Source organism: Schistocerca nitens, chromosome 7 (assembly GCF_023898315.1).
Source record: "Schistocerca nitens isolate TAMUIC-IGC-003100 chromosome 7, iqSchNite1.1, whole genome shotgun sequence".
Taxonomy (NCBI): domain Eukaryota; kingdom Metazoa; phylum Arthropoda; class Insecta; order Orthoptera; family Acrididae; genus Schistocerca; species Schistocerca nitens.
The window spans coordinates 312,242,606-312,263,935 of NC_064620.1; the positions used below are offsets into that span (position 1 = coordinate 312,242,606).

The window sequence follows — 21,330 nt, forward strand, 5'->3', positions numbered from 1 at the left end:
AATGATCTTTTCTGGCAATAAGCTTCAAGGTTAGTTGCTTTCCTAACATTGTAATTACATGGTATACATTTTGTCATTAATTTTCCTGGGATTTTCCTTTAGTCACTCAACAATGATTCACATGCCAAGCTACAGTTATGTTAAACATACACGCAAAGGAAATGTTTTGGCTTTGTGCACTGCACACAGCAATTCACTTTTGTCACTACTATTTAACATTAGCAAAAGTCTGTACAGAATATTTTGTGAAAGTGAATAATTATTTTTTTCCAACAGAAGGAAGGATGTATGCTGGGATATGGTGGCACTCAGCATTTATGGTGAATAGTGCTTAATTCTGTGGCCGATAAGTAATGAACATGGATGCTGCCATGTCGATATTAACACAAATACTGCCCATACCACTGCAAGAAATAACCTCCAGACGTAACACCATGCCACAAATATAACTACGTGACTTCTGCGTGCCATCTGAAAATGACTCTGAAAAGCCTCAAAGACTCGTTAATGGTAATAACCAGGTATTTCATAAATGACTGGTTGCAGTTATCTGAATTTATGTTCAATCATACAGGAACTCACTTTTACTTCTCTGTAGTTAAACTGCCATACTTTGCATTTTCACATTTACATTTTTTAACTCTTAATGCAAAGGCTGACATAAATGATGATATTATTCTGTTAACCCATCAGCTTCAGAGAAAGTGGCAGTGAAAGATGAGAATGATTCACTTGAGAAGGCAAAAAAATCATCACCTAGTTGTTTTGACTGTATTTTATTTTCAGAAAATTTTCCCTGCAACAGCACTCACCTGCATGAAGGTGTATAAGGCACAGTAAATGTAGACTTAACATCTTTGTGTGTGCATTCTAGATGAAGGAACAACTACTATCTATCTGTGGGACACAGTGCTGACAAGAAAATTTCTTGCTTACTGGAGAAGTTCCTGAAAACATTACCTATTGGTTTGAAGCACATTGCAGCCTTTAATGACAACTGTGGTAGGCAAAACAAAAGCCAACTTGTGATAAGCTCTGGCTGTGGGTCATGTACAGAACAGGGATTGGAATAGTTAGCTATAAGTACTTCTTCAGTGGACATTGTTCTGATTAATGCGATCAAGATTTTGGTATCATCAACAAAACTAAATTTCACAATCAGCATGAAGTTTATGTCCCAGAACATTGGCAGCAGGCTGTTGCTAAGTCTTACAAAAAGCTTACTGTCATAAGAATGGAAAAAGCAGACTTCGAAACACCATCAATACCATGTATGCAGGCAACAGCAATGCACTGGCTGCTTAATACACCACACTGTGTGTTACTGGTTATTAATTGTACACAAGTAAGTCATATTATGTATCTTCAATATGTATTCATATCCAGTAATGGGACAAATGGATTGGGACCAGAAATAGGTCTTTTTTTATGATGACATTTCACTCAGACATGTCAGATATATTGTAAAATTACAATGTGCACTTCTCCTTGTGATATCTGGCACATCCAACAATGAAAATGGTGCTAAAAGTATGCCATTTTTAAACTTAAAAGGCTGTAATTTGACATGACAGCTGTAAGTCAAGCTTTTCACTATGGGTTTTGTCAATGGATTGGCTACTAAACTGTATATAATCACCAAGGCTAATCACCAAGACTTACTATTAATTAGATTTGTTATTGTAATCAGTAACATTTGAACTCAGTCCTTCTCACAATAAGGATATGTTCTAATTGCATATATTGTGCACATATACAGGGTGTTTGAAAAAGGACTCCCTAGTTTTAATGTGTCCTAGAATCTGTACAAAATGACATACGCTATTCTAGTTTGTGGTATTTGTTTCATCAACTCTCCAAGTTTGTATCCACTAGAGTTGGTAGGTCTGCACGACCTAGAGACAGCGCGAGTGTTGTTTTTTTGGCTTGTGAAAACTGAGTCAGTTATAACAGTGCAATATAATTTTTGATGACAGTATGGTGGTGAACCACCTATAGCAAAAACTATCTGTCATTGGCTAAAGTCTTTCAAGGAAACCGGTAGTGTTTTAAAAGCAAAATCACCAGGTAGACCACGAACTTCTGAAGATGTTGTGGAACAGATCCGTGTTTCGTGTGTTCAGAGACCAAAGTAGTTATTGGCCAGACATAGTCTACAATTAGGAGTGGTTGGTTGGTTGGTTTGGGGAAGACCAGACAGTGTGGTCATTGGTCTCATCGGTTTAGAGAAGGATGGGGAAGGAAGTCGGCCGTGCCCTTTCAGAGGAACCATCCCGGCATTTGCCTGGAGTGATTTAGGGAAATCACGGAAAACCTAAATCAGGATGGCCGGACGTGGGATTGAACCGTCGTCCTTCCGAATGCGAGTCCAGTGTCTAACCACTGCGCCACCTCGCTCGGTACAATTAGGAGTGCCTAAAGGTACTGTGTATGATGATGCGCATAAAAGACTTAAGTTGCGTACCTACAAATTGGCCACCGTAAAGCCCAGACATAACCCCACTGGACTTTTTCTTTTGGGGTCACATAGAAAATGTTGTGTACAGTGGAAAGATCAGAGACATCAATCATTTATGGGAAAGAATCATAATGGCGGTTTGGACAGTTACATCTGAAATGTCAGTGAATACGTGGCGAGAAGTGGAATATCATCTTGACATGCACAGGGCAACAAACGGATCCCACGCTGAAGTCTACTAACACTAAACAAAACTTGAAGGAATTCTCTTTCAAGATATGTACTCATTGATGTAATTTTTCATTAATTTCCCAGTTAAATTTATACTTAAAACAAGGGAGTTCTTTTTCATACACCCTGTATGTATTACTAGTTTCAGAAATAAATACCTCCTGCTTCAGCTGAGCTCCTAATTTCTTGCCTGCTTCCACAAAATCAAGGAATGTTACTTCTTCTGGGTTTATAGTTGCAAGTGTGTCCAGCCACTCCTTTTCCACAAGACCAACCTGCAAAATAAATACCAAATCAAGTCATATTTATTCACCAATGTAGCAGCTATCAATGTAGCAATCTGGTGCCTGACATGTCACATATTAGTTTTTTCTCATTTGTACCTGTATTGTAAGAGATTAGTGTGGTTTACATATTGCTCTTGCACATATGACACACACACACACACACACACACACACACACACACACCATCTCTTCAATGAAAAAAAACGCACAAACAACCTTTGGATTTTCTAGAACATAATATTCTTTTAGAACTAACACAGTCTTGGTTTCCATTTTCAATATTAAATTATTTTTCAGAGCAGTGATGAAAGAATCTATCCATATGATATACGCAGCCTGTTGCAAATTCACAGAGAGATAATTTAATACCTTAAAGAATTCAATTACAGTAAAACCTTGCTAATTCAGAACTAACAATGATACTGATGGTGAAGTGAAATGCCTCCTTACTATACTGGATATCACACACGTCAATTTCATTTATGAAAAATGTTGAATACATCCTCTTTCTTCCCATCTACTTCACTTGTGGCCAATAATGAGTAATGAATGGTTTTCTTCAATGCCAAAGACAATGGCAAAGACAATATTGGTGAACAGGTCTTCACGAAAATGAAAGCTTATTATGAGGTGCATTCAATAAGTAATCCAAAACATTTCATTTTTTCTCACCCAATTCATGGGTGCTTGCAGAATATCTATGTAGACCTGGCAGTGATCAAAACCATGGTGAGCTGTTAGGCAAGGCATCTGTCATCATCGCAATAAGGTTGCACAAACCTGTCTGGTCTCTCGCATTCTGGCCAGCCACACGCAGCTGTGACACCTGCAATGTTAGAATATGTGGACACACACATTTAGAGTCATTGATGGATCACAATTAAACACCTCACTGTTCAACTGGATGTCTCTTTTGGTAGTGCTGACACACTCATCCACCAGTTGGGGTACACAAAGGTGTGTACCAACTGGGTCCCTTGCCACCTAACAGAAGACCATCTCTACATAATTGCTTGCATGTAACTAGGCTGATCATTACAGTTTTTGTCATACATTGTCAAAGGCAATGAAACATGGGTTCATCACTTTGAACTGCAAACCAAAGCAGTAATCCACAGAGTGGCAACACATCATATATCCTCTGAAGAAAAACTTCAAAGCCCATCCTCAGCTGGTAAAGCCATGGCGACAGTCTTCTGGGATTCTGAAGGGGTTATTCTGTTTGATGTCCTCCATCGTGGTGCAACGGTCTACTCTTAAATTTGCTGTGCTACCCTCGTGAAATGACTCAAGCATGTTCGACACCACCAAAATGCAAATCAGCTTCTCCTTCTCCGTGACAACACAAGGCCCCACACCAATCTGTACACTCAAGAGGAGGAGCTCACACAACTTCATACACACTACAGCGGAGATCTCACACCTTCCAGCTTCCATCCATTTGGCCCAATGAAAGGTGCACTCTGCAGGAAGCAATACATGGATGATAGGGAGATCATTGATGCAGCAAGACGTTGACTCCCTGACATCATCCAGTAAAGTGGTACCATGTGGGCATACAGGCCCTCCCAGTAATGTGGCATAGGGCCGTCACACTAAATGGAGATTATGTTGAAAAATACGGTTTAGTAGCCAAAACAGCAGGGAATAATATGGTGTATTGAAATCCTGAATAAAACCAATCTGCTTTCAGAAAAAAATTGCTGGATTACTTACTGACTGCCCTTCATAACAAGAGTGCCATTTTCAACTCGATCAGCAAATGGAATAAAGTTATTGGTTTTGAACAAATAGAAGATTCACATTTCCAGAATGTATTTGCAGCTACAACCACAAAGAACGTTTGTGACTGAAGTCAACGATATTGATGAATGAACAGGTATTAGAGAAATGTTTGAAATGGTGAAAATAAGGGAAAATTGGGATACATTTATCAATTTTATTGAGATTAATATAATCTTATGTTGAAAGAGGTGCAGCAAGAAGTGACAAAAGAACAGTGCACAAGAGTGTCTCACAAAATTAGGCCATTATCAACAGATTTTGGCATTATGAAGAAGGTATCGGGATTCATCAGACCGTACAACACACTGCCATTGTGCCAACGTCCAGTCCCAGTGCATTTCAGTCATAGTTGCCAATGTCATGATGATAACATTGGGGCATGCACGGGTCGTCAGCTGCGGAGGTCCATCATTAGGAGTGTTCAGTGCACTATATGTTCAGACACACTTGTACTCTGCCCAGCATTAAAGTCTGATCTTAGTTCCACCACAGTTTGCTGCTTATCCTGTTTTACCAGTCTGCCCAGCCTACAATGTGCAATATTTGTAATGAGGGGTGCCCATCCAGTCCCATGATGTATGGATGTGGTTTCATCTTGGTTTCACTATATGTTAAAGATACTCACCACAGCACTCCTTGAACAACTGACAAATCATGCAGATTCCAAAATGCTTGTGCCAAGCCTCAGGGTCTTCACAATCAGCTCTTGGTCAAACTCAGATAGATCGCATGTCTCCCCCATTCTACACATGGACAGCGCATTCACTGATACTACATGCACTGTGAATGTGTCTGACTAGCAATCATTCATCAGGTGATACTGCTATTGCCTGGACGGGTTTTTATTGACAGTAGGTCAGTGGTCATAGCGTTGTGGCTGATCAGTGTAACTTTCCCATAAAATGTAGGCTTTCATTTTATAAGAAATATCAGGGTCTTGTTGTCTTCAGTCTGGAGACTGATTTGATTCAGCTCTCCATGCTACTCTATCCTGCGCAAGCTTCTTCATCTCCCAGTACTTACTGCAACCTACATCCTTCTGAATCTGCTTAGTGTATTCATCTCTTAGTCTCCCTCTACAATTTTTACCCTCCACACTGCCCTCCTATGCTAAATTTGTGATCCCTTGATGCCTCAGAACATGTCCTACCAACCGGTCCCTCCTTCTTGTCAAGTTGTGCCACAAACTCCTCTTCTCCCCAATTCTATTCAATACCTCCTCATTAGTTATGTGATCTACCCATCTAATCTTCAGCATTCTTCTGTAGCACCACATTTCGAAAGCTTCTATTCTCTTCCTGTCTAAACGATTTATCGTCCATGTTTCACTTCCATACATGGCTACACTCCATACAAATACTTTCAGAAACGACTTCCTGACACTTAAATCTATACTCGATGTTAACAAATTTCTCTTTTTCAGAAACGCTTTCCTTGCCATTGCCAGTCTACATTTTATATCCTCTCTATTTCGACCATCATCAGTTATTTTGCTCCCCAAATAGCAAAACCCCTTTACTACTTTAAGTGTCTCATTTCCTAATCTAATTCCCTCAGCATCACCCGACTTAATTCGACAACATTCCATTATCCTCGTTTTGCTTTTGTTGATGTTCATCTTATATCCTCCTTTCAAGACACTGTCCATTCTGTTCAACTGCTCTTCCAAGTCCTTTGCTGTCTCTGACAGAATTACAATGTCATCGGCGAACCTCAACGTTTTTATTTCTTCTCCATGGACTTTAATACCTACTCCAAATTTTTCTTTTGTTTCCTTTACTGCTTGCTCAATATACAGATTGAATAACATTGGGGAGAGGCTACAACCCTGTCTCACTCCCTTCCCAACCACTGCTTCCCTTTCATGCCCCTGTATTTTACCCCTGCCACCTTCAGAACTTGAAAGAGAGCATTCCAGTTAATGTTGTCAAAAGCTTTCTCTAAGTCTACAAATGCTAGAAATGTAGGTTTGCCTTTCCTTAATCTATTTTCTAAGATAAGTCGTAGGGTCAGTATTGCCTCACGTGTTCCAACATTTCTGCGGAATCCAAACTGATCTTCGCCGAGGTTGGCTTCTACCAGTTTTTCCATTCGTCTGTAAAGAATTCGCGTTAGTATTTTGCACCTGTGACTTATTAAACTGATAGTTCGGTGATTTTCACATCTGTCAACACCTGCTTTCATTGGGATTGGAATTATTATCTTGAAGTCTCATTCATCTTGCTCAATAGATGGTAGAGTTTTGTTAGGACTGCCTCTCCCAAGGCTGTCAGTAGTTCTAATGGAATGTTGCCTACTCCCGGGGCCTTGTTTCAACTTAGGTCTTTCAGTGCTCTGTCAAACTCTTCACGCAGTATTGTATCTCCCATTTCATCTTTATCTACATCCTCTTCCATTTCCATGATAATGTCCTCAAGTACATTGCCCTTGTATAGACCATCTATATACTCCTTCCACCTTTCTGCTTTCCCTTCTTTGCTTAGAACTGGGTTTCCATCTGAGCTCTTGATATTCATACAAGTGGCTCTCTTTTCTCCAAAGGTCTCTTTAATTTTCCTGTAGGCAATATCTATCTTACCCCTAGTGAGATAAACCTCTACATCCTTACATTTGTCCTCTAGCCATCCCTGCTTAGCCATTATGCACTTCCAGTCGATATGATTTTTGAGACGTTTGTATTCCCTTTTGCCTGCTTCATTTAGTGCGTTTTTATATTTTCTCCTTTCACCAATTAAATTCACTATTTCTTCTGTTACCAAGGATTTCTCCTAGCCCTTGTCTTTTTACCTACTTGATCCTCTGCTGCCTTCAGTACTTCATCCCTCAGAGCTACCCATTCTTCTTTTACTGTATTTCTTTCCCCCATTCCTGTCAATTGTTCCCTTATGCTCTCCCTGAAACTCCGTACAACCTCTGGTTTAGTCAGTTTATCCAGCTCCCATCCCCTTAAATTCCCACCTTTTTGCAGTTTCTTCAGTTTTAACCTACAGTTCATAACCAATAGATTGTGGTCAGAGTCCATATCTGCCCCTGGAAATGTCTTACAATTTAAAACCTGGTTCCTAAATCTATGTCTTACCATTATATAATCTATCTGATACCTTCTAGTATCTCCAGGATTCTTCCATGTATACAACCTTCTTTTATGATTCTTGAACCAAGTGTTAGCTATGATTAAGTTATGCTCTGTGCAAAATTCTACCAGATGGCTTTCTCTTTCATTTCTCTCCCTCAATCCATATTCACCCACTATGTTTCCTTCTCTCCCTTTTCCTACTCTCGAATTCCAGTCACCCATGACTATTAAATTTTCATCTCCCTTCACTACCTGAATAATTTCTTTTATCTCATCATACATTTCATCAATTTCTTCATCATCTGCAGAGCTAGTTGGCATGTAAACTTGTACTACTGTAGTAGGCATGGGCTTCGTGTCTATCTTAGCCACAATAATGCGTTCACTATGCTGTTTGTAGTAGCTTACCCGCACTCCTATTTTTTTATTCATTATTAAACCTACTCCTGCATTACCCCTATTTGATTTTGTATTTATAACCCTGTATTCACCTGACCAAAAGTCTTGTTCCTCCTGCCACCGAACTTCACTAATTCCCACTATATCTAACTTCAACCTATCCATTTCCCTTTTTAAATTTTCTAACCTACCTGCCCGATTAAGGGATCTGACATTCCACGCTCCGAACCGTAGAACGACAGTTTTCTTTCTCCTGATGACGACGTCCTCTTGAGTAGTCCCCGCCCGGAGATCCGAATGCGGGACTATTTTACCTCCGGAATATTTTACCCAAGAGGACGCCATCATCATTTAACCATACAGTAAAGCTGCATGCCCTCGGGAAAAATTTCAGAGTGTAATCAATGCAAAATTGAATTATTTTTTAAAAGCTATATATTTTAAATTTTTTTTACAAAACAACCTTATCCCCTTCACAATACTCTCCATTCCAACTAATACATTTGTCCCACTAGTGCTTCCATTGTTCAAAACTTTTTTACAGTCCTCTTTACACATAGCTGACAGCTCCTCCCTCGTTTTTTTCTTGACTTTTTCAATGTTGTCATACCGGTGTCCTTTCATGCCTCTTTTCATGCGTGGAAATCAGAAAAAAGTTGCACAGAGTCAGGCCAGGTGAGTAAGGTGCATGGGACAGTGGAACCATGCCATTTTTAGCTAAAAACTGTCCAACAGAGATGGCTGTGTGTGCAGGTGTGTTGTAGGGGTGGAAGAACCAGTCTCCTGCCTGCCACAAATCAGGTCTTTTTTGACAAACACTGCTGCACAATCTTCTTAAAACTTTCAAATAAACAGTTTGATTGATGGTCTGACCTGGGGGAACAAATATCTGAATGAACTACACCCTTGGCATCAAAAAGGCAAATCAGCATTGTTTTGATGTTTGATTTGACATTGGGGGGGGGGGGGGGGGGGGCAGGATTACGATGGCTTCACTATTGCTTTGTTTCTGGGTTGTAACCATAGCATCATGACTCAGCACCAGTAATGACCAATGACAGAAAATCTGGATCAGTTTCAAGCTGTTGTTTCAAAGCAAGGCATGTTTCAACTTGACATTCCTTTTGATTGTCAGTCAGAACCTGAGGAATACCAGGGTGTATACATGGACAAAGAAAAAAAATTCCCGGATCTTTCCTGGATTTCCCGGTTGAAAGTACAGTTTTTTCATGTTAAGTGACAGTATGCTTTTCCTCGGCACTGTAAAACTTAATCAATTCTTTGAATGTTTATGGTTTTATACACCGACGTAGAATTTCCTGGCACTTTAGAAAACGAAACTCGGTGGAGGGGCGGGGGAGGGAGGGGGAGGGGGGGAGGGGAGGCGGCACGTTTCGGAAAGATCTTTGATGTGCAGCAACATGTACACTGCATATTTTCGTGTTACAAAGGTATAAATTCGAATTCCACCAAACACCGCATGTTACTTTCTGAGGCATAGAAATCGAGATTGCGACTTGGTTTTGTAAGCCAGTCATAGCTCATGTCATGTGATCTCACCAGCTGATAGGACATGTGATGTAGTCAGCCAATAGCAATATCACTCTTAAGTAGCGCGAACACACAAATAAGAAAAGTTAATGATTTAAATTAATATACACAGTGTTGCTACAAGAAAAACAAAGCTCTCACATATAATATTGGTCCCGAAGATTAATAAGTTGCAGGAGAAGCTAAGCTTCCACATATAATGATCTTTTTTGCATATCTTACACTTTAAGATACATCACACAAACGTGCCAGTAATTTTTTTAATAACAACGTAAATGTCTGATCTTCCGAGCTCAAAATTCTTCTAGATGGTCGTCCTCAAAGAGTTGATTTTTAAATGAGAGTCAAACGCTCTCTGATTTAAGAAATTCATCGTACATTCTTGCACATAGTTCATCTTGCATAAAAGGAAATTTACTTTGAAAGTAACGCTTTTCAAACCACCATTCGCAATATTTTCACGTGACCTGTCAGAAATTGGTACGCTTCAGCAGTTGCCAGACAGCACCAGATAACAGGCATCACAGCGCTTGCGCAGCTACAATGACGCAGGAACCTCGCATGTTCGTACGTGTAAAACATTAAAAGATCTTGCATTATGTCATAAAAGAAACAAGGCATCAGAGGATACTTCAAGAGCATCAGAATTTCGTGAACCATACTAAAATGCATAATTCGGCTTAAAGTGCACATTCGTACATCCACATTTGGGTGTAAATTTTCTTGGACTACCAGTACTGTATTATCTCATGTTTGGTTGTTTATTCTGGCATAATGCCATACGAGCTAGAAGACGGAAAATGTGCACTTGAAATGCTGCGAACAGTTGAAACTACCCAACAGTGTGAAATTAAACACCTTGTTTCAAATAAATTGACTGCCTCAATGCAAAATATTAATAAAAGCCAAATCTCTTTAGCAAACCGACAAAAATAACTTCCTTGTCCTTCAAGGCGATTAATGCTTGGCTGTCACAAAGGTGGAAATAAAACCTGAAACTAATAACATGTTTTAGACTTCCATAATTATGCGAACGTATTTTAATTCATTTGATACCTCCCAGCCGCAGAAATCCATTTTGTTTTCATTTAATGTGAGAGCAATAAATGAAGAGAAAACAGCAAAATCACTAAACGTAAACACGGGTCACATGGAGACTTCCCACTACAACTCAGACTGCTCTGTGGATCAGCCCCGGAAGCCCCGGATCTCCGATATTTACAAACCGGGGCAATATTAGATAGTGGCACCCAGCCACACATCTGTAGCCAGAAGCGAGAGAAAGTACTACTCATACGCGACTCAACTGGGCATGCACAAGAGCCCGCCCACAACTGCTCAAACGAATCTAATGTAAACAGCTGTCACGTCGCACTCATCGGAGGCAATTTCTTGTTAGGAAGCATTGCATAGTCTTCCCAAAGCCTTTGACACACTTCACTGTTTTGCAAATGCTTGTATGGGCACTATGTTTTATTGTCGTATATGGCGTATTTCCTTTGCGACTGAAGTTTTATTTTGGTTTTTTTTTCTCTCGTTCACGTTTTGTTGCTGCAATATTATTCTGCAGAAGCGGGATACAGTAATATCCTTTGTTAGAGTATTGGTTCTTACCTGTCAAAACCACAAAAATTTAATTGAAAACTAAAACAATGAAAAATTCCCGGGTTTTTCCTGGTTTTCTCCCGGATGAAAAAATTCTCGGGTTTTTCCCGGATCTTCCGGTTGTCCCGGGTTGTATACACCCTGCACATTTGGCAGCTACCCTTTTCATTCCCAAATCTTCCATTAAAATTTGCTGAACCAAGCTCCAAGATAACCCACTAATCTCTGACAGCTAATCAATTGTCTGTTGATGGTCAGTGAGCTCAAGCTCTCGAATTTTTTCAATGTTTTTGTCAGTTCAGGCAGTTGATGGAGTCCATAAAGAGGTTTGTTATCAATTGATTTAAATTGTGTAAACCACTCGTACACTTGGCTTTAGCCCATAGCATCATCTTAGTAAGCTGCTTTCAACATTAAAACAATTTCAGCGGTATTTTTACCAACTAGAAAACAAAATTTCACAGCTGTACATTGTTCACTTAAACTTGCCATCATAAAAAATGGAACAAGAACAAAACAGCACTAGCAAAAACAATCACAGCAGATGAACAGAACAAGCCAGGTCGACAACACAGGCAAAACTGCACTGCCAATGAATTGCACTATACACACCTAGCGGCGGAATGTGTACTACACAAGATCTGCCCACGAAAATGTTTTTTTTTTTTTTTTTTTTTTTTTCATATAGTAATGTATATGTGCAGTAGTGTATACATCAGGATTTTTTAATGAACATTTGAATATGTATTGTAACTTTAATTTGTTTAATCCTATTGTTCATTATTGCAATATCATTACATAAGTTACCTTTAAATTGAATATATTTTACACTATTTCACATAATATTACTGTTCATGCAGTTTTTATTTAATCATGTTACACACAGAATGTTGTATTTTATCTTCAGATAACTATTTTAGAAAACATTTCTGTAATTCGATCTTTCGATAATATGGGCTAAAACCCATCCCAATTAGTTTGAATTAGTGGGGTTTCACCATATTATCAACTACAAAACATACATTTGCCCCATATTATGTTTCTCAGTTTAACAATGTTACAGCAACACTTCAGGAAGATGTTAAATCCCAAGAAAAATCACAAAGCACTATATACCAGCTGGACGCAGTTATCCCTGTCACAGTTCACAATTTTAAAATCACTACAAACATCTTTCATGAACTAACACACAAGAATTATATGACATTTTGTTATTTATAAATAATGACTCTTACAAGTTGATCAATAACATTGTTTCTTCTGTACACAGAAAACTGCTTAAATTCCCACAAGTCACTTACCATTTATAATGACTAGGTAAAGTTAAGTTTTGTTACATAAAAGACCTCTAATATATCTCATTTTTCCCCAAGACATTAGTTCACTAATGCTATTTTAAAGAAAACAGACCCCTCCATGATGCAAAGTGGTGTGTCAAGGCCTTATGCTTACCCAGCTAGCAACCCACTACTCAGATGGGTTATGTGCACATGGACCTCATAGGGAACAAATTGGAAATTTATGGTAAGGTCTTATGAGACCAAACTGCTGCGGTCATCGGTCCCTAAGCTTACACACTACTTGATCTAACTTACGCGAAAGACAACACACACACCCATGCCCAAGGGAGGACTCGAACCTCCGATGGGGGAGCCGCGCGGACCGTGACAAGACACCTCACACTGCGCGGCAACCCCGCATGGCGCAGGGAGCAGTTCTTCAAACAGACAAGGTTGTAATTTCCAGCCATACTGAATAGTAATTAACTGTGACTGTTTCAAAAATACAAAAAGGTTATCAAATACCATTACGAGTCACACTCTTGAACTACCAGTGACTGGTAGCAACATTTGAAAACCTTTACAGGTATGGATGTGCTCCATCTGGCAACAAGGCCAGATGTCAATGGCCCCACAGACCTTTTCTCCTCCATGTGCCACATAACTGAAAGTCGTACCTCCAATGTCCTGATGCCAAGGCAGTATTTAGGTCAGTGCCTAGGCTACACTTGAGAGTTCTCTCCGAGTGATTTTTTTGGGTCAGGCACTGACTGCAAAAGCTTTTCCACAGTCAGGATCTCACTCGCGTGTCACCAATAAGGTGCTAAAAATGTCATCCATGTCAACCTTCATCTCCAGAAGCGGCTAGATACGGACCTACACCATTTGGAGCCACTACACTAAAGAGAAATGGCCTCTGACACCAGCAATTGGAAATTGTAATGTTTGTCTTTGTTCTTCATCAACAATACTCTGGACTTAAACTTTTGCTCATCCTCAGGGGACTTTAACTTTTACATGTCCCTTTCAGACTTCAATTGTTGCACACTGTTCAGTTACTGTGTTTCAAACTAACTCCTGTTAGGAATAATTGGTGATATGCGTTACAATAAACTTCATATTCATTTTTATACCTGGGTGTTTTTTCTAGGCCACCCTCGGTTGACATTCCAAAAACATTAGCTAACAAAGGTAGTGAAACTTATATTTATAAAGCATCAATATATACAGATATGCACAAATTGTGACATAAATGCAGGGATTTGGAACTTAATCAGAATGAAAGGAAAGGTCAGGATGAGCCTGGATTAATCAGGAATTATTTATCTATTATCAAACGATGCAAAACAAAAGTTCAAGCAGAAATGCTGAACTCAAGTTTCAAAACATTCCTTTACAAGGAGGATCCAGGGCTGTCCCAATTTAATTATTACAAAACCGCAATGATAATTTATATAGATATTATTGTCACCCATGAAAAACCCAATTTGCACTTTTTTAACCTGAGGTCCTGAAAGCCATGGACCAAAGCAACTGGATGGATGCTTTATTTTTCTGAATTCTGGACAGGATTTGGCTCAATTTGACACCAAAATGTACGGTAACATTGGGACATCAAACAAAATTGGCAACTGGTTTGAGAATTTCTTGGTGAAGAAAATGCAGCATGGCATAACGACAACAGAAAAGACAGCTAAGAGAAGCATGTTGGGCCATTTATTTTTCATGTTGTATATTAATAATGTGGCAAATAAAATTAACTGAACATTTTCTTCTTTTTGATAATGAATTACTGTCTGAGAAAAAGTTGTTCAAATATCCTATCAGATCTTGATAAGATTTCAAAGTTTTGTAAATTATAGATTGCAGCAATCAGTCGCCCTTTTTAAATTTTATTGTGCAGATCTAGATTTCGGGTAGAAGCTAGCCATTCTCAATGCCCTATTATTTTTGCTCAATGCATGTAATTCCCTGTTGATTGGGCTCCATCCACAGTTCATTGAATACTACTCAATATTCAATGAACTGTGGATGAAGCCCGACCAACAGGGAATTACATGCATTGAAAAAAAAAATTATAGGGAATTGAGAATGGCTAGCTTCTAGCCGAAATCTAGATCTGCACAATAAAATATAAAAAGGATGACTAATCGCTGCAATCTATAATTTACAAGTCAATATAACAGTCGCTGAGTGCAACAGCTTTCTGAATGGAAGGTAACCTGATGTAGATTTCAAAGTGTTATGCAGACTGGCAACTTGCTCTGACTGTTGAAAAATATGCACTTCATACAACATACATGACTAAAATATCAATGAGTCTCATTTGAAATAAGTCAATTCATAAAATACCTATGTGTAACAATTTGTGGGAATATGAAATAGAATTACCACATAGGCTCAACCTGTAGGCTCTAGAAAGGAAACAGATTACGAAATACACATGAAGCCTATCCTAGAATATTGCTGAAATGCATGCAACCCAACCAAAGTGGACTGACAGCAGGTATTAAACATATACAAAAAAGGACAGCATAAATGGGTACAGGTCGCCCAATTCATGCAAGTGTCTCTTTAGAAATGACAAAAGTTGGAAATTATAAAATGATATGGCGACAGAATGGCTGACCAGTACTTAACTACAGTAATTAAAGTCCAGTAATGCTGAAACACACCCACAAAATTTAAAAAATCTTTTCTAGCTTTCGGAACCATTGTTTCCTTCATCAAGGGGGAGGGGAATCAGATGAGGAAGATAAAAAAAACATGGGGCAGGAAACCGTAGAACGAGAGAGATACCCACCTATTGAGGGGATGAAAACTGGCAGATGTAAAAACCCAGATCATCATCTATCTGCTGAAAGCCCATTTACAATGTTTCGAGAACTGGTATGAAGCAAGTAATCTAGGAATATAGTATAGCTCCCTACTTGTCACTGCTGCAGGGATCACAGAAAATTGCCAGCCGCTGTAGCTGAGCGGTTCTAGGCACTTCAGTCCGGAACCGCACTGCTGCTACGATCGCATGTTCGAATCCTGCCTTGGGCATGGATGTGCGTGACGTCCTTAGGTTAGTCAGGTTTAAATAGTTCTAAGTCTAGGGGACCATAAGTCCCATAGTGCTTAGAGCCATTTGAACCATTTGATCACAGAAACAAGATGAGACAACTTACAGCACACACATGGATATTTAAGCTGTCATTCTTCTTGCATCCATATGCAGATGCAATGGGAAGAAATCCTAATATACTGTAGCCTTTACCAGGCTACAGATTAGCTGGCTGTTTCTCAAGGAGTTCCTTGTGGGGTGGGGGAGTGGCTCTGTACGTAAAAAACAGTATTTCATTTGAGTCCATAGACGTATCACGACACTGCACTGAACAGATATTTGAAAGTTGTGCAGCATTAGTTGAATTTAGTGAAATGAAACTTCTAATTGCTGTTGTTTATAGGTCCCCTAACTCCGACTTCAGAGCATTTTTGCTTAAGCTAGGGAGGGTTCTTGATTCACTTTGTAGGAAGTACCAGAAAGTAGTTATATGTGGTGACTTCAATATTAATTTTGTACATGATTGTAAAAGAAAAAGGATGTTGGTAGATCTCCTAAATTCATATGATCTGACACAAACTGTGTTTTTTCCAACTAGGGTGCAGGGGAACAGTAGCACATTCATAGACAATATTTTTATTCATTCTTCATTACTAGATGGGCATTCTGTTAGTAAAAGGGTGAATGGCCTTTCAGACCATGATGCACAAATTTTAACACTAAAAGGTTTTTGTACTCAAACCACTGTCGTATTTAATTACAAACTATGTAGGAAAGTTAATCCAACAGCAATAGAGAGTTTTTCAAAACTTGTCAAGGAACAAGAGTGGCAAGATGTTTATAGTGCCGATAATATAGATGATAAATACAATGCTTTCCATTACACATTTCTCATGCTCTTTGAGAGTTGCTTTCCATTAGAACATTCTAAACGGTGTACTAGCAGTAATGGACAGCCCGGTTGGCTGACTGGTGGGATAAGGATATCACGTAGAACAAAGCGAGAATTATATCAAAATGTTAGAAGTAGTCACAATCAAGCTACAGTAGCCCATTACAAACAGTATTGTAAGGTGCTTAAAAATGTTATTAGCAAGGCAAAAAGTATGTGGTACGCAAATAGAATAGCTAATTAACAGGATAAAATTAAAGCCATATGGTCAGTTGTGAAGGAAGTGTCTGGTCAGCAGCACAAGGTTGATGATATAAAGTCAGTTCGCAGTAATAATATTTCTGTTACTGATAAATCAGATATATGTACAGTATTTAACAACCATTTTCTGAGCATTGCTGGTGAATTAAATAAAAATTTAGTTTCTACAGGAAATCATATAAATTTCTTAGCAAATGTCTTTCCGAGATTGACGTCTGAAATACTCCTCTGTGATACAGACAAGAGGGAGATTGAGTCAATAATTAAATCACTGAAGACTAAGGACTCTCATGGTTATGATGGAGTGTCTAGTAGAATATTAGAGTATTGTGCTGCATATGTTAGTCCTGTATTTAGCCATATTTGTAATTTTTCCTTTAGGAATGGTCAGTTTCCTGAGCGATTAAAGTACTCAGTAGTAAAGCCGCTTTATAAAAAGGGAGAAAGGGATAATGTGGATAATTTTAGACCTATTTCTATGCCATCAGTGTTTGCAAAAGTTATCGAAAAGGCTGTGTATGTAAGGTTAATTGATCATTTTATATCACACGATTTGCTATCAAATGTACAGTTGGGCTTTAGAAGTCGTTTGACAACTGAAAATGCTATATTCTCTTTTCTTTGTGAGGTACTGGATGGGCTAAACAAAAAGTTTCGAACTCTTGGCGTATTTTTTGATTTAACAAAGGCATTTGACTGAGTTGATCTCAAAATATTGCTCCAGAAGTTGGACCATTACGGAATAAGGGGAATAGCTCACAATTGGTTCACCTCTTACTTTAGCAACAGGCAGCAAAAGGTCATTATTCACAATGTTGATAACGGGTGTGATGTGGGATCTGAGTGGGGTACTGTAAAGTGGGGGGTGCCCCAGGGATCAGTGTTGGGGCCACTCCTGTTCCTTATTTATATAAATGATATGCCCTCTAGTATTATGAGTAACTCTAAAATATTTCTGCTTGCTGATGACACTAGCTTGGTAGTAAAGGATGTTGTGTGCAACATTGACTCGGTTTCAAGTAGAGCAGTACATGACCTCAGTTCATGGCTTGTAGAAAATAAACTAACGTTAAATCACAGTAAGACTCAAGTTTTTACAGTTTCTAACACACAATTCAACAAAACCTGATGTTTTAATCTCACAGAATGGGCATATGATTAGTGAAACTGAACAGTTCAAATTCCTAGGTGTTCAGATAGATAGTAAGCTGTCGTGGAAAGCCCACGTTCAGGATCTTGTTCAAAGACTTAATACTGCCATTTTCACTATTCGAACGGTATCGAAAGTGAGTGATACTTCGACACGTAAATTAGTCTACTTTGCTTATTTTCATTCACTTATGTCGTATGGTATTATGTTTTGGGGTAACTCTTCCCATTCTAGAAGGATATTTTTGGCTCAGAAACGGGCGGTTTGGGCAATAAGTGGTGTGAGTTCACGAACCTCTTGTCAACCTCTGTTCACGAGTCTGGGTATTTTGACATTGGCCTCTCAATATGTATATTCCTTATTGTCGTTTCTTGTTACCAATATTAGTTTATTTCCAACAATAAGCAGCTTTCACTCGGTTAATACTCGGCAGAAATCAAACCTCCATTTGGATCGGACTTCCTTAACTCTTGTGCAAAAAGGTGTGCAGTATACTGCTGCATCCATTTTCAATAAGCTGCCACTCGAATTCAAAAATCTTAGCAGTAATCCACGCTCTTTCAAATCAAAACTGAAGAGTTTCCTCATGGGTCACTCCTTCTATTCTGTCAAGGAGTTCCTTGAAAAATTAAGCTGATTCTCACTGTATTGCTGATAGTGTTTGCTTAAACTTATGGACTGATTTTCTTTCAGGTTCATGAACATTTATTTTTATCTGTTATTACTTTTATGTTGTAAGTTCATGTACTGACACATTCCATGACCTTGGAGATTTGCTCCTCAATTTGGTCCTATGGAACTTGACATGTAAATAAATAAATAAATGGGAAGTATCTTCTATGATGCACTTCACAGTGGTTTACAGCATGTGGATGTCGATGAAGATGAGTACCATATTATCAGTTACTATTATACTATTTTGATGAAATGATGTCCCATCTTCTTTTCCTTCCATTTCCTCTATCCATCTTCTACTCCTTCCCCTCTCTCTATTCTTCCCCTCCTTCTCTCCCTCCCCCTCCTTCTCTCCCTCTGAGTTCATCCCCTCCTCACCCTCTCTGAGTGCAACTCCTTCTCCACCCTCTTTCTGCTCAGCCACACCCATCTGCTCATATAGCTCCTGGGATGCATTCCAATATTACCTACATGATATGCCTGTTATGCAAAGCAGTGTAGATGTCGGATTACCAATCCTTTTCACACTCATCCGAGACAGTAAGTAGCACATATACCAAATTTGGTTGAAATTGATCTTGTAGTTTATGAGATGCGGAAACACACACACACACACACACACACTCATCTTCATTTTTCTCTGCACTGAAGTAATTTATATAAATGAATTGTATGGCGTCAAGCTGAAAATAGTAAATTATTTAATCTAAAAACTAACAAAAAATATCAAATTTATGATAAATCTGCAAAATAAATTATTTGATATGCATTAACAGCGCCTCAAAATTGTTTGCTCAAAAATTTAAAAGAAAGCAAAATTACAAGCATTTTTGCTACTCTTAACAACCACAAAAGAATAACTATGCTGTGTAATTAACTGAAATATCAAAGAAGGCATTTGGCATGCCTAGATGATGTCAGCAAAGGAATTTGAAGGAAGGGAACATTAGGATTTAATGAGTCGTTGATGCCAAGGTCACTACAGACAAACCACAACCTCGGCTTGAGGAAGAATGGGAAAAGATAGTGGTCACATCTTTTTCAAAGGAACCATTCAGGTATTTGCCTGAAGTGATACAAGGAAACTATAGAAAACACAAATATAGGAAAAAATGTAAAGTGCCATCCTCCCAGTTGTGAGTTCAGGGCCTTAATCACTCAACCAACTTGCTCTGTACAAAAACTTGAGGTTGCAGCAACAGAAAACCCAAGATCTATTTTTGAATCAAGCATCTGAACACTGTATATACTACAGTACCTGCACCAGTAATCAAACAAAACAATAGTAGCATAGAAACTGTTTGTCATTGAAAATCATTTGCATTGTAGAGTGACAGATAGTTGAAAAAACATAAGTTTTATGTATGAGGGCATACTCACAAGTCCTATTCTCTTCCCATTCCAGTCAACAACATATGTTATTCGGCCATCTCCCAAAGGCCTCCCAGTCTCTTGATCAATAACATTTGACATCAGCCATGGAAAAGTAGTCTGATTCACCAATTCACCAAGAACTTCTAGTCCAAAATCTGAAAGTACAGTTTTGTCATTTATTTTCACTTCAGAATAACAATAAACCACAAATAATGGAAACACATTGACTGTAGCAAAATGTATAAGCAGCAAAAACTGTATTTTACTGCAATTTTTTTTTAACAGAATTTATACAAAAACTCCATCAATTGATCCATGGATGACTCTTGATCTACCCTCACAGCTTTGCTTCTGCCAGTATGACTCCTACTTTCTAAATTTTGCAGAAATTCTCCAGTATACCTTGTGAAGGAAATGTTTTTGTGGGGTAATAGCTTAGCCAGTGCATAGGGGATTGCTTCCAGAAGGAATTTTCATTTTGTGATGGAATGTGTGCTGATCCTGTAAAGTTTGGAATATGGGAGAGAGATGTAATGGCAGACGAAAAGCTGTGAGAGCAGTTCGTGAGTCGTATCTGGGTAGCTCACTTGGCAGGGCACCATACCATAAAAGGCAAAAGTTCTTCATTCAAATCCCTGTCCAGCACACAGTTTCAATCTATCAGGAAGTTTCATATCAGCCCACTCTCCACTGCAGAATGAAAATTCATGATAGACAAATTTATACATTACAGCATCCGTGTAGTCCCAGGTCTTTTGACACCATTGTTTATGTAAGAGTTTTAAAATTATTTTCCAGTAATAAAATATTATTTCTCTTTGGAAATACCAACCAGAATTGTTTTCTAAAGATGAAGCTCCCATGAAAAATAATTTTACAGCAGTACAAAAATGTTCATTCTTTCTACAACAGTACTTTAGGTTTTATATGAACAATCATTGCCAGTTTATATCACTGTGGTGCTGTCATCAGGAGTATGAATGTAAGTTGTCTCTCAGAGGTCATTCTTTATCTGGCATTTCTTATCTGTGGGAGAACAATCCAACACATTGGGAATACAGTTTAATGATGGCAGGAAGAAATCGTGTCAAAGATTTTAAAAATGCTATGACAATGAATATTATGGTTGCTTCAAAACAGTTATCCTGTGGTAACTTTTCAGTAACTCTCCCTGGAAACTCAGTAAGTCATAAGGATCAGTGAGTGGTGCTTTGTAGATCTTATGTACACTGGACATTAGAATAATGGCAGCTTTTT

The 21,330-nt window shown here is 38.6% G+C and overlaps 1 protein-coding gene across 1 annotated transcript in view; it reads right to left on the bottom strand.

Annotated features, from left to right (window-relative positions):
• Nucleotides 1–21,330, bottom strand: part of LOC126194821 (trifunctional nucleotide phosphoesterase protein YfkN) — a 202,068-nt gene that overhangs the window by 113,397 nt on the left and 67,341 nt on the right. The window contains exons 5-6 of the mRNA XM_049933147.1: nucleotides 20,080–20,228; nucleotides 2,848–2,964 (exon numbers count right to left, since the gene is read on the bottom strand). Of these exons, the coding sequence (XP_049789104.1) occupies nucleotides 2,848–2,964; nucleotides 20,080–20,228 (266 nt within the window). The remainder of the gene's footprint in view (nucleotides 1–2,847; nucleotides 2,965–20,079; nucleotides 20,229–21,330) is intronic.